The following is a 15,009-nucleotide window of genomic DNA, read 5'->3' on the forward strand; positions in this document are numbered from 1 at the left end:
GATAGATGTGCAAGTGAAGGGCGAGTGGGTCTTGAATGTCTACATCAACAATGGAGGGAAGAATTATGTTGTGTGAAACAAGTGATTCATTGGTTTGGGAGATTAGTGGACAATCACCTCACAAAGACAAGATGGCCGAACAATGTAAAGGTAAAGTGTTTAGTAGTTGGGAATATGCTGAAGGTTAAGGTGTGTGAAATGGAGGTTGTGATACATATGTATGTGATTTCCACTGGGGGGGGGGGGGGGGACTGCCCTTTAATTTTGGGACATAGAGTTGAACCCACACAAGTGGAGTGAACAATTAAGATTTAGTCATCACTTTGCATCCTTTGATGACAAAGAAACAATTCTATGCCCTAGCCCTTGCCCTTCCCATGCCTTTGTCGGGCAATCAATGCACTCCATGAGATGACATTCCAAATAGAAAGCACCTATTGTGACATCGGTGCATTTGGCATACATGTAGACCTAAGCATTGCTAATCCCAATGTTGTTTTCAAGAGCCCTTGCCTTATAATTTTACCATGCACTTGTTCAATAATGTCCATTGTTTGTGCAAGGCCATAAAACTTCAAGATGCAAACATGAGTGCAGTCCCCGTGCAATCATAATTTGCCCTAATACCTATACACGACAAAATCACTTATGTTGCATGCTTACAATTATGTGGGCCTTCTTACATCATTTGCGTCTCAAGTGCCCTACTAGGACAAAACTCAAGTGCTTTCTCATGATACTGTATTGCCCATAGTGAAAGAAACTATCCCCTCCTTGCTCAATTACTAGTGTAGCGTCATTCGTCTGCCAATCTTATAATAGAAATGGAATTGTTATTGCGTGCAAGCTTTTCAAAAAACTCTCTTAGACAATCAAGGTAATGCTTTTTTTTTTTTTTTGGAAGAGAGAGCTACAACTTGACTCACACACCCGACTCCATGACAAGGAGCATCCCATCTGGATAAGGTAGGCCAACCAATCATGTAGACTGGAGGAACAACCCCAAAGGCTACATGTCACACGACCTATCAAGGGGGTTTGAACCCAAGACCTTGGATAGAAGAGGCTCTTGCACTATCAACTGAGCTAGCACTTGTTGACAATTTTATTTTTTTTTGGTTTGGGCGAGCATTTTGTAGATATAGATAGATAATTTATAATTCTTTCACACGGAAGGATAAAAAACGGACCCACAACTTACAAGCACTCGGTGGGACGGTGCTCTAACAACGAGCTGCTTTTTTGTTAGCACTGTGAATCTACGCTAGTATTGCGTTAGCAGACATATTGACCGGAACAGGACAAAATAGCAGACGAGAAAGCCATGGATCCTCTTGATGCTCTGCGGTCTCTGATGCTCTCGCACTGCCCCCCACTCGACGCGCTAATTGTGCCATCTGAAGATGCTCACCAGGTAGAGAGAGAGAGAGAGAGAGAGAGAGAGAGAGAGAGAGAGAGAGGAAACTATCTAAAGAGACCTTAAAGACCTAGCCGACAAGGAGGAGGAGGAGAAGAGAGAGAGAGAGAGAGAGAGAGAGAGAGAGAGAGAGAGAGAGAGAGAGAGATAGAGGGGCGATAGGCCAGCTGGTAAAGTACTGTTGAAATATGAAACCGGTGAACTAGGTAAAACCTACAAGTCCAAGTCAAACATTTGAGGTTGTATCCGTAAGGCTTGTTTTAGCAAGCCACAACATAGAATAAAGCAAGGAAATAAAGATATGGAGCTATAGATAAATGTGCATCCTCCTTCCTAAGAGTATATGTTGTTGGAATAGACATTGAACATTCACGGATACTCATAATAGCAGTTAGACATAGAAATATGACTTGACGTATATAAATCGCACGGTTCGGTAGCATGTCCAATGCACATACCCTGCTCAAGCATGTCCGTACATTGTTAACACATCTCATGATTGCAAGAGTATGTCTAGAGCACGGTCTCTTCTCTTTTTTTGTAAAGGAGGACGACTCTAGGAAGATACGGGAAGAAGCCATGAAAACTCAAGAGAGAAGCAAGCAGATTGAACTTCAAGAACTGCAAGAAAAGCTCGTAGAGTTGGAAATTATTTTCTCTTTGCAAGAAGTCGACAAGACATGGATTCTTTGAGAAGGCGACGAGAGCATGATGCTCAAGAACCTCGAGAATTTGAGGAGTGTGATGCGCGAGATTCTTCAAAATCAATTCCGAGAAGTCCGAAAGAACTTTCTCTATCATCCACAATTTCACCTCACTCCTCTTTCAGAATACCATGAACATGCAGCTCAAAACCATAGCCAAGAAATCCCACCATTTTGGAAAGGATATAAAGAAGGTCTCTCGACCTGAGAACACTCCAATCATGTTTGGTACTTTTGACGGAAGAAGAGATGCCCCGAAAGCTACCTCTTCCATTCAACAGTTTGAAGTTGCCTTTGCAAACGGCGATTTCCCACGAGTCTTGAAGATGAGGCATGTGACCAAGCACCTCAAGGGGATTGCGAGAACTTGGTGGTATACCAAAGCTCTACAAGGAACTCAAGAAAAGACCTTCATTCAATTCAAGGCTGAGTTTTTGGATAAATTTTGTCCTCTAAACTTTGAGAAAAGTATTAGAGAAGATTGGGATTAGTTTTCCCAAAAGGAGCACTGTCACGTGCGTACTTCACTTGCGCTGCGTACACATGTTCTGCCACAGTCTAGCATAATCCAGTAGCTTGGGACCGAGCCTGGCACCTTTGTGAGCCTCTAGCAGGACGTGCATGCCCATGCCGGTTACACTTTCTTACCCTCTCTTGCACAAGAACAGTCATTTCACCATGCAGGTTTTTTGACCGTGTGAACCACCTCTTATGAGGAACTTAATTAATAAGTGACAATTGGGGTCAATTTAATGAAATCGTGCGCTGCCCTTGAGCTTGCTCGATCCAGCCTTCTGGCATCTATAAAGGGGGCAGCCTTGGCGCTTGTAGAGGTAGAGAACCCAGGGACTTGGCGAGGCACGAGACCGTGCCGCAAGACCAGCCAGTAGCCTAGAGGCTACTAGCGTTTTCTCAGATGTATGGCCAGTGTTTTCAGTAAAGCATGGCCAGCGTTTTCAGTTTTAAACAGCTAACGTTTCAGCTTTGAAGTGTTGCAGATTCCAGCATTAGCTTCGTTGTGGTTGCATTCCCCTTACGATCGACATAGATAGCAGATCCCGCATTCGGCCATATAACCGTCGTCGTCGTTGTCGTCTTCATCACCATCGTCGTCGGCATCACCTTCGTCGACATAGACCCAGTAGTACCCAACACCAACATCAGTAGCATCAATACCCATTAGCATCAGTATCTCAAAATTTAGTAATTGTATGAGTATTTGTGCAAGAATAAAGAAAGTACTTGCTCTGGCAACAGAGAAAGGGGGCCCTTGAGGGTTGGGACCCGACAGCGCGTGTCGTCTCTCCTCTCTCTCTCTCTCTCTTGTGTCTCTTTCTATTAGTTCAGTTCAGTTCTTTCAAGTGCAGTAAAGTGTCCCTTGTGTTTGTGCGGAGTACTAGATCGGAGCTAAATCCATAAAGACTTCCGTTGCACTTGACAAGGATGAGCAAGTCATGGATTACGTGAACATGTATTGGTCCACTCTTTCCAAGGTGGCTCCATTCTTAAACCTCTTTGATGAAGAAAAGATGAAGAAATTTAATGGAGGACTTCTACCCGAACTTCACAGAAACATGCAGATATATCGACAAGATACTTTGCGGCGGATGATGGCACCAACAACATGTATTTTCCTTAGTGTATAAAGAATGTAATAATGTCCTTCTGATATCTAGCCGAATCAAATCCTGATGTACGAGTCTTAGTGATCTCTGTTCGTGTGAGATAGGGAGGGGGTGCATCTACGGAGTACTGGAACGGAGGCAATTTGTCCATGTTGAAACCATGTAATTGAAACCATTATGTCATCTGTCCATACCTGCATGTATCACCGTGTGGCGTGGTGTTAGGAGGACTCAAGGGCTAGCCGAACATATGTGTCTTTGGGGAGGTCCCCTAAATTGTGCATAAAGGAGACTGATCTAGTAAGTGCCTCAACGACGTGGGGAGGGGCAACTAGCTCGACTTGAATAATCTCATGTGGCACTGACGCCTTGGCCCGAATCATTCATAGAGGCTAAACTTGTTGCTAAATTGGCTTTATCTAACAGAAAAATATTTCTAAATGAATTATTGGATTTATAAGTGAGGGTTTTCTCGCTTGGAACACCAAGGAAAAATAATTCTAAATGAATTATTGGAATTTTGAGTGAGAGGGTTTTTCTCACTGGAGACATCCGAGTACAGAGTATTCCTAGTGCGTCATTCAAAGTAATGACGGGAGCACTGAGAACGGGAATATCTGTAAGGCCACACAAGGAACGGGTACTTCTGATGCACTCACATCGGATGGGTGACAAGAAGCATCGGAAAGAAGTGTCCGACCATCCGGGAACGGACATCTTTGATGCGTCATAGGATGGGTGACAGAGCATCGTGAAGGAGATTGTACCGTAAGTTCGGTAGGAAAGGATCAGGTGATGGGTATTCTTGGTGCGTCACAAGGTGGGTGACGGGTGCATCGGAAAGGGAATATCCATAGTCAAGAGGAAATTCCGAACTGTGTTAGAATTGTGCACAAGGAAAAGCAAGCACTTGAATGAAGATGGGTTCAGAGGAAACTTTGAGGAAAAACGGATGCTTTCTGAGAAAGCGAGATTGCTTTTCGTGAAAGCAGATGCTTTCCCGTGAGGAAGTTTATGTCTGCATTGCAATTGTGCATGTGATTGCATCCAGGGACGCCTGGGAAGTGCTGTGAAAGCATTGTTTTTAACTTATAAGGTTTTATTGAGTTTTTGGGCAGATTCAGACTATTTTTAAAATATACCGGCCGTCCACTTAATAAGTGGGCAGACATCTGATAAATAAGGCAACAGATGAGCCAGCGTTTTCTCTCTCTTTGTTTGGTAGAATAGCTGTTAGGTGCAACGGAATGAATGTTTGCGCTTTGCTCAAGATGAGTGCTCCGAACTGTGCTCAAGGTTCCTTTTGTTCTTATGGAAGGTAGAGCCTTCTGTTCTTAATGAGAGAATGCTATTCTCACAAACATAGTGAATGGATATTGTGTGTGCAAGTGAATGAGACTGAGAGAAGGAGAGAGAAGAGATACGACACCGAGAGGTTGTAAAACCCTCCTCCGAAGGTCCCACTCTCGTCGGCGAGAGTGGTCTACTTTGATTGCACAAAGGTGTACAATGCGTATGCAATGGACTGATGTAATGGGACTATGCTGCTGACGATGACGGTGATGACGATGGCGACTTGATGGCTGAAATCTGAGTTCTTCTAATCGCTGAATTTCGGGACTGTTTTGGTGGCTGAAAATGATTGTTTTGGCTGCGTTTTTATGGCTGAAAATGGGGGAACATCTGCAACCGTCTAGGGGCTGATCTGCTACTGTGTCATAGGCTGAAAACTGTGAGAATCCAATTGCTGAATTCTGCGTTTTTGCTACTGTTGAGCTGGCGTTTTTGACAAGGCTGAAAAAACGGTGAATCTGCAAGTGATGCTGGCGTTTTTTTCAAGGCTGAAAAATGCTGGCTGGGATGTATCTGTTGAGGTTGGAAAACCCCAGGCAAGAGGACTTGTAGGCGATGGCTTGCTGGGAGGAAACACCAAAGGGAAGGAGTGGATGGCGAGGGTCTACTGCTGAGGGGGGTATTGCTGAGAAGTTGCCTGTTAAGCGGGAAGCTCCTGCTGCCTCTTCTACCATTGAGTGCTAACTTGGGTTTGCTTATATATTAACTTAGCAAAATTGCCCTACCTACTTTTGTTGGAAAGTCACTTAAAAATAATAAGTGAAAAATACCAAAAATAGGGAAAATAGGCTAAATGCACTGGGAAATTCCCCTAACTGATTCTAATGGATTCTGATGATCATGCTGTGTGCAACCGGAGGATATGCATCTATGCTAAGTGACTGGGCATGCACGGTCTACGAATAGACTCACAAAAGTGTCAGATCACTGCTAATCTAAACTGACTAAACTGACTGAACCCTGTTGTGGTGTAGCTTGTCCACGGACACATAGGGTTGGGATGTGTCACGTGACAATAGCGCAAAAAAAAAAAAAAAAACCGGCCGCGATCTCAACGCGAGCAGCTATTCGTGCCCATGGCGAGGAGCTATAAAAGCATCACATGCCCTCACTTAGAGGGGAGGATCAGTTTTTGCAAGGAGATGCTGCTGCAGAGTTCACCCGTAAAGAAGATGTTTGCCGGTGATGCCCATGACTGTCCCAAGTGTACCCGATGTCGCCAAGACGCCTATGGAGCGCTCGAGAACACATCTCTTTTGTGTGTAGGATTGGAAGAGAGGATTTTCTACGTAGAGATTTCTTCCGGGGAGTTGCTTTTCGAGAACCGAGTTGCGTTTCGAGCGTCGAGACTTTGAAGGTAACGATTTTCATGTTATGATCTCTGAGTATTTGATTGCAAGTGTACTTCCTCTTTGTGAGGGAGTAGGAGCATAGTAAGGCATGAGCCTCTGTAGGAGAAAAGCGCTTTGAGGAACTAGAGCCAGATCATCCCAAGGGTTTCGTACCCGAGTTTGGGAAATAGATCCACGGATCGGAGAGGGGTAGTCTCTCAAGTTGTGATCCGGAAGTTGGGATTCCCAAGTAAGGACTTCGTGTCCGGGAAAGCAGAGTTGTTCTGTGGGAAGAGGACTCTGGAAACAGAGTTGAAAAAGAGAGTTGCAGGGATGTCATGCCGTGAGTCTGGAAGGTGAGATCCAGAGGCGAGAACCTTGGTTCTCAAGGATTTGGAATAAGGAACGGACGTTCCTTGGAATAGGGTTTTGCCCTAGGAATCGGAAGCTGAGGCTTTTGAGAACCATCAAGTCTTTTTCTAGAACGAACGTGGTATATGTTCGGTTCAAGTGCTTGTATAGACTTCTCGTTAGTAATAAAGATACTATCACCGGGGGAGGACCAGCCCATCTCCTGGTTCCCAGTACTGTGTCGATCTTCTCACTCTCTCTCTCTCTCTCTCTCTCTATTTCTTTCTAAATCCTTTGGCTTCAGTAATAAGTGATAAATCCTATTTATCCGAATGTATTTTATATTGCTATGCGCTCCCGATTGTGATAGTGGTATCAGAGCATTGTCTCCTCTCTTTCTCTGTAAAGGAGGACGATTCTGGAAAGATACGGGAAGAAGCCATGACAAGCCAAGAGAGAAGTAAGCAGGTGGAACCCTAAGCCGTGCAGGAAAAGCTCGAAGAGTTGGGAGAAAAAATTTCTTCTGCAAGAAGTCGACACAAGACTTGTGATTCTCTGAGAAGGCGACAAGAGCATGATGCTCAAGAACCTAGAGAATCCAAGGAGCGGAATGCTCAAGATCCTTCAGAATCCTGAAAATATCCATGAACATCAATCCAGAACCATAGCCATGAAATTCCGTCATTCCGGGAAGGATATGAAGGTCTTTAGACCTAAGAACACTCCGGTCAAGTTTCATACTTTTGACAGGAGGGAAGATGTTCCGAAAGCTACCGCTTTCATTCGACAGTTTGAAGTTGCCTTTGCAAACGGCAATTTCTGAGAAGCGTCGAAGGTGAGGCATTGTGACCAAACACCTCAAGGGGATTGCAAGTACTTGGTGGTATACCAAGGCTCCTCAAGGAACTTACAACAAGACTTGGATTCAATTCAAGGCTGAATTTTCCGACAAATTTTTTTCCTCTACGCTTTGAGAAAGGCATCCAAGAAGATTGGGATTGGTTTGTCCAATAGGAACATGAGTGAGTCAAAGCAAGTAGTGGTTCACTCTTGCCAAGGTAGCTCCACTCTCGACCCTCTCTGAGGGCGGAAAGATGAAGAAATTCAACAAAGGACTTTTGCCCGAATTTTGTAGACGCATTTGCAAAATACTTTGCAGCAGATGGTAGAGTCAGCAATAAATGTTGAAAGTGTACAGCTTAGTGTACATAGAATCCAATCCCTGTAGTGGGGCGGTAACCATTGAACACAGAAAGTTTGGAGTAAGGGAATTCAATCTAACTCCTGAGTTCTTGAATAGAAGACCCTCGAACTTTAAGTTAGAGGGCAGGTTTTCGATCAAAGTTACATCTCTGCGGAAATCATAAAGTGCATTGTTCTTGTTTGCTCTTTTGCATGAGGTATGGTTATGTGTAACCGGGACCACTCACTCTTGAGTGTTTATGAGAGCAGGATCAAATTGAAACATTGTTTTCTGAGATGACTTGGTTTGCTTAACTAGCCGGAAGGTCAACTATTCATCTGGTATCCAGTAATTCTCAAGCAGATTACCTGCTACTACGGGTAGGAAATTATGAAGGAACCATTCTGAGCTTTCCAACAAAGAAAAGCTTTCATTAAGCTTGAATACTCTTGCTTTCATTAAGCTTGAATACTCTTGCTTTCATTAAGCTTGAATACTCTTTAAGCCCACACCCCCTACCCGGTAAGGGAAGATATGGTAGTGCTTTTCGCACAAGTGAATGAACACTCTTTTTACGAGGGAAGGAACAAGCGACGACTACGGCTTGTGCTCGAGGAATCCAAGGATTGAAATCCTAGATTATTTGATGAGCGGGTATTGCTCTAAGATCGAGCCAAGGGATCGTCAAGTTGAGCGTCTATGCCCTAAGGATCTTACGAAGGGAAGGTAATTTTCCAGGTTCATTGAAACTCTAACACAGCTTAAGAATTATGTACACTTTTGAGTACATGGATAACACACGAAGATGCAGACCTATCCAAGGAACTGGACGAGAGTTTGTTATACTCTCTTGAGCGCCTTTTTGCGCGCAAGGATATTCCGACACGAGAATCTCTATTTGAGATGTGTTCGGTAGAAGGAATTTGAGTTTCTCTACGGAGAAGAGGTTTTCTGATGGTCGTTGATCATTGAGTACGCTATGTGCTTTTACCATTACAGTAGCAACTTTTGGTTGCAATATATGTTTCTCCATGAGCAGGTCAAGTAGCATTTACACGCTGCTGGAATAAATTCGAACTAATATGTTCGTAAGAATATAGTTCGCCAACCGTTTCAAAATGGTAAGAATTACATATGGGAGAATATCCCTGAGAATCAAAGAGGGTTCGCTCTATTGTGAACTGGGTTTGAACGTACGTTCAGAAAATGCTATGGCTAGAATCCTATCTACCTGAGATTTTGCAAGGCGTCATTGATGCTGCTCGGAAGGTGAATCATTTGTTATGATTCTGTAAAGAAGAGACTCTTAAGGGCGTCTGGAAAACACTGCTGGTGGTAATAACTCGCAGGAGGAAAAAATTGGAAGGAAGTGCCGCTGTGCACAAGGAATCGTCGGATTGGAACTGTCCGCCTACGTTGAGCGACGGTCCCAAACAAGAACCTTCTTTAAGGTGATCGCAAATTGTGAAAGAAAGACATCGAGCTTAATGCTCTATGACTTGGGCATTCCCTATGTGGGAGGACACAAGAGGTTTAATACCCTCTGGACTAACAGCGCAGGATTATGCGCAAGGACAAATACCTAGATTGATTTCTAGAAAGATTATTCTTCTAGACGGAATCAAGTTAATAGTCTCGGATAAGGAAACTTTGGATCAGAACAATTGGCCTACCCAAAGCAAAGGCCCGAAATAAGAACTTACTTTGGTAAGATGATAAACTTTGTCTGCCGTAGGAAGATTCACATGAGCTTAATGCTCTCGACATGCCCTATGTGGGAGGACACAAGAGCTTTAATATCCTCGGGACTAATAGTGCAAGGTTATGCGCAAGGACATAGACCTAGATTGATTTCTAGGAGGATTATTCTTCTCGGAATTGAGAATGTAGAATTGAGTTAACAGATTCTCGGATGAGGAAACTTCCAATCTGTTGGAAAGACGCGAATGACAAGTTCTTACATGGCTCGTAACTTTAATGAAAGGTGAAGGATATCCTCGAGGTATTAGAGGAAAGACATGAGGTAAGGTAAGTATTGAATTATTGAATTTTTGTTTAATTTCATTTTTAAGTTCTCTTTTGAGAAAGGACTTAGCTCAACTCACCATTTAGCAAGATTTGGAAGCTTTCCGGTTTCACCCCGATAGTTCAGTTGGACCTCTACAATTGAGGACAACTGTTTATAAGTGAGAGGATGTTGCTAAATTGGCTTTATCTTACAGAAAAATAATTCTAAATGAATTATTGGATTTATAAGTGAGAGGGTTTTCTCGCTTGGAACACCAAGGAAAAATAATTCTAAATGAATTATTGGAATTTTAAGTGAGAGGGTTTTTCTCACTGGAGACATCCGAGTACAGAGTATTCTTAGTGCGTCATTCAAAGTAATGACGGGAGCACTGAGAACTGGAATATCTGTAAGGCCACCAGGAACGGGTACTTCTGATGCACTCACATCAGATGGGTGACAGGGAGCATCGGAAAGAAGTATCCGACCATCCGGGAACGGACATCTCTGATGCGTCATAGGATGGGTGACAGAGCATCGTGAAGGAGATTGTACCGTAAGTTCGGTAGGAAAGGACTAGGTGATGGGTATTCTTGATGCGTCACAAGGTGGGTGACGGGTGCATCGTAAAGGGAATATCCATAGTCAGGAGGAAATTCCGAATTGTGTTAGAATTGTGCACAAGGAAAAGCAAGCACTTGAATGAAGATGGGTTCAGAGGAAACTTTGAGGAAAAATGAATGCTTTCTGAGAAAGCGGGATTGCTTTTCGTGAAAGCAGATGCTTTCCCGTGAGGAAGTTTATGTTTGCATTGCAATTGTGCATGTGATTGCATCCAGGGACTCCTGGGAAGTGCTGTGAAAGCATTGTTTTTACTTATAAGGTTTTATTGAGTTTTTGGGCAGATTCAGACTATTTTTAAAATATGCCAGCCGCCCACTTAATAAGTGGGCAGCCATCTGAAATAAGGCAACAGATGAGCTAGCATTTTCTCTCTCTCTTTTTCTGGCAGAACAGTGCGGGAAAAAAAAAAAAAAAAACTAGTTGCGATCTCTACGTGAGCAGCTATTTGTGCCCGTGGCGAGGAGCTATACAAGCATCACATGCCCTCACTCAGAGGGGAGGATCAGTTTTTGCAAGAAGGAGATGCTGCTGCAGAGTTCACCCGCAAAGAAGATGTTTGCCGGTGATGCCCATGGCTGTCTCAAGTGTACCCAATGTCGCCAAGACCCAGTGCGCGAGTTCCCTCGCGAAGAAGTGCCTACGGAGCGCTCGAGAACACACCTCTTTTGTGTGTAGGATTGGAAGAGAGGATTTTCTATGTAGAGATCTCTTCCGAGGAATTGCTTTTCGAGAACCGAGTTGTGTTTCGAGCGTCGAGACTTTGAAGGTAACGATTTTCATGTTATGATCTCTAAGTATTTGATTGCAGGTGTACTTCCTCTTCATGAGGGAGTAGGAGCAGAGGAAGGCACGAGCCTCTGCAGGAGAAAAGCTCTCTGAGGAACTAGAGCCAGATCAGCCGAAGGGTTTCGTACCCGAGTTTGGAAAGTAGATCCACGGATCGGAGAGAGGTAGTCTCTCAAGTTGTGATCCGGAAGTTGGGGTTCCTAAGTAAGGACTTCGTGCCCGGGAAAGCAAAGTTGTTCTGCGGGAAGAGGATTGTAGAAACAGAGTTGAAAAAGAGAGTTGCAGGGATGTTATGCCCTGAGTCTGGAAGGTGAGATCCAGAGGCGAGAACCTTGGTTCTCAAGGATTTGGAATAAGGAACGGAAGTTCCTTGCAATAGGGTTTTGCCCTAGGAATTGGAAGCTGAGGCTTCCGAGAATCATCAAATCTTATTCTAGAACGAACGTGGTAATACGTTCGGTTCATGTGCTTGTATAGACTTCTCCTCAGTAATAAAGATACTATTACCGGGGGGGGGACCAGCCCATCTTCTAGCTTCCAGTACTGTGTCGATCTTCTCACTCTCTCTCTCTCTCTCTATTTCTTTCTATATCCTTTAGCTTCAGTAATAAGTGATAAATCCTATTTATCCAAATGTATTTTATATTGCTATGCGCTCCCGATTGTGACAAAAGTCCTCTTCATACATCTCCAGCCATTAATGCTACCAGATCTACCAGAGGGTCCTCATATCTGAACTCCGTAAATCATAGCTAGAGCCACTAGAGTGTCAAAAAGTCTGAGCTTTGTTGGTTCCTGAAACTGAACGTGCGAACACGTTCTCTCTAATCCTCCCGAGGTTCCATAAGCTCTTGTCAATCTAGTCTTTGCGGCTCTCCTCAATGAAAACACCGGGCCACTGAAGACTACCAAGGTTGCTGTCACAAACTGTTGACGTGTCAACGCCCTGTAGAAGAGAGCCAACTTGTTGATGGCGGCCGAGGGGCCTAAACCCTAAGAAGAACAAGTAACAGAAGAAGAAGTCCTACCAACTTATGGGGCACCCATCTGAAGGGGCCCCATGTCACGTGACACATCCAACCCTATGTGTCCGTGGACAAGCTACAGCATGAAAAGGTTCAGTTCTATCAAGTCAGTATATAATAGGAAGTGATCTGGCACTTTTGTGAGTCTGCTCGCAGACCGTGCATGCCCAGTCACTTAGTGTAGATGCATATCCTTTGGTTGCATACAACATGATCATAAGCATTCCCATCAGAATCCTTCAGGGGAATTTTCGAGTGCATTTAGCCTAATTTACCTATTTTTGACATTTTTCACTTATTATTTTTAAGTGACTTTTGTTGAAAAGTAGGTAGGGCGAATTGAGTAAGTTTGTATATAAGCAAACCTAGACTAGCACTAATTGGGAGAAGAGGCAACAGGAGCCAAGCTCAGCAGACAACTTCTCAAGCAAGACCTTGGCGGTTCTCCCCTCCAAGCAAGACTTAGTATCTGGTGTTTTCTTCATCAAGCACCATCGCCAAGCAAGTCCCAGTCCTTGGCATTTTTGCATCAGGATATCATCGCCACATACCCCCCGACCTAGCGTTTCCAGATTGCAGCCCTGGCGTTTTTCATGAGGATTAGCGTTTCCAGATTTGCAGCAGTAGACATGGCGATTTTCAGCAATGAAAGACCATCAGTTTCAGCCGTGAAAGAGTAGCAGATTCAGCCCAAGAAACCTTAGTTTTTAGCCTAAAGTAGATGCAGATTTTCAGCCCTAAAGACCAGCAGAATCAGCGTTTTCCTTAGCGTTTTCGGCAACAGCAGATTTCAGCCATAGCGTTTTTGGACAGCAGATAAAAGATTGCAGATTTCAGCCCTTAGGTCGGTGTCACCATCCTTGTCGTCATCGTCGACCTACCCTAGACTTGCATCAGTCACATGCATTCAATTTGTACCTGTTTGTGCAATCATAAGTAGACCACTCTCGCCGACGAGAGTGGGGCCTTCGGAGGAGGGTTTTACAACGTCTCTGGTGTCTTATCTCTCTTCTCTCTCTATCTCTCTTCTCTCTGGTGTCTTATCTCTCTTCTCTCTCTCTCTCTCAGTCTCATACACTTGCACGCGCAGTGTCCATTCACTTTGTTTGTGATTATAGCACTCTCTCATTAAGAACGGAAGGCTCTACCTTCCATAAGAACAAAAGGAACCTTGAGCACAATTCGGAGCACTCATCTTGAGCAAAAGCGCAAACATTCATTCTGTTGCACCTAACAAATGACCCTTGGAAATATTTGAGCTAACTTGAGTTGTTTTGCAGATATGCTGTAATCGCGGACGATTACTCTTTCAAGAAGGGGAGATGTCACAAACTGCTGACGTGTCAAAGCCCTGAAGAAGAGAGCCAACTTGCAGATGCCGGCCAAGGTGCCTAAACCCTAAGAAGAACAAGTAACAGAAGAAGAAGTCCTACCAACTTATGGGGACCCTGTCCGATGGGGCCCCCAGAGACATAAAGGATTTAAATAAAGCAGGACCCACACATACAGAGAAAGACTTGCGTCCATACTGATGACGTGGCAGCTGTATGGTCAAAACCCGAAAATTGCGTTGACATGATGACGTGGCAAGCTGTACGGATTTCCGCGTTTGCGTTGACTGATGACGTGGCATGCTATACGGATTTCCGTAAATTACGTTGGCAGCTTTTTGGCATTGCTTTTGGACCAGATGCTTTTGAGTTTGAAGGCTTTTCATTGTAAACTGCTTTGGGGGCCTAGGGCCTTTAAATATGAGGTTAGGGCTCATTCTCTGGCATGCTTCTTGGAGAATGTGCAGAGTCTGGAGGACCGGCTTGTTGTGTTGATGCAATATAAAGAAATACCGAAAGGGGCGCCAAGGTTTGGGGCCAATACTCTCTGGGTGGAATTCGGCCACTCCGTGTCGCGTGTCGTCTCTCTTTCAATTCGGTTGTTATTGAAGTGCTAAAAGTCTGTTCAGTCTGTTCTTTCCTATTGGCACGTGGTGCCCGTCTTGTGACAATTGCATAAGCTTTGGTCAATCTAGTCTCTGGTGCACTCAATGAAAACATCAGTCCAAGATAGGTGTATGCGTCTGTATACACTAGTGTCTCTTAACCATATGTAAATGTGGGTGCTGACCTCGTGACCCACTACGGTGTGGTGTTAGACATCATAACCTTGGTTTGGCCAAGGTTAACAAACAATCCACTATCATGGGCAAATGTTTATAAAGCATTTAACTGCAGCTGCATCCCCTTTGGAGAGCTAGAAATCAACACAACATAATCAACATATAACAATAGCGGGATCCATGTCCTTGCTAACAATGCTCCTCTATCACCATCCCTCTCAATATAGTCAAAAACCTTGTCACAAATGAAAAGCCTTCAAACTCAAAAGCTTCTGGTCCCAAAAGCAATGCCAAAAGCTGCTAGCGTAATTTACGGAAATCCGTGTAGCCTGCCACGTCATCAGCCAGCGTAATTTTCGAAAATCTGCCACGTCATCACCAGCTACGCAATTTCTTGTGTGTGTGTGTGGGTCCTGCTTTATTTCCTTTATGTCACTTCGGGCCCCATCGGACAGGGTCCCCATAAGTTGGTAGGACTCCTTCTGTTAC

General features: G+C 44.1%; 1 protein-coding gene across 1 annotated transcript in view; it reads left to right on the forward strand.

Annotated features, from left to right (window-relative positions):
• The first annotated feature begins 1,225 nt into the window (after positions 1-1,225).
• Positions 1,226-15,009, forward strand: part of LOC147445566 (aminopeptidase P1-like) — a 133,748-nt gene continuing 119,964 nt past the window's right edge. Inside the window, exon 1 of the mRNA XM_086525037.1 lies at positions 1,226-1,414. Coding sequence (XP_086381163.1) covers positions 1,325-1,414 — 90 coding nt within the window. The 5' untranslated portion in view covers positions 1,226-1,324. The remainder of the gene's footprint in view (positions 1,415-15,009) is intronic.

The sequence above is a fragment of the Adiantum capillus-veneris genome, chromosome 12, assembly GCF_014529385.1.
Source record: "Adiantum capillus-veneris isolate H3 chromosome 12, ASM1452938v2, whole genome shotgun sequence".
Classification (NCBI taxonomy): Eukaryota; Viridiplantae; Streptophyta; class Polypodiopsida; order Polypodiales; family Pteridaceae; genus Adiantum; species Adiantum capillus-veneris.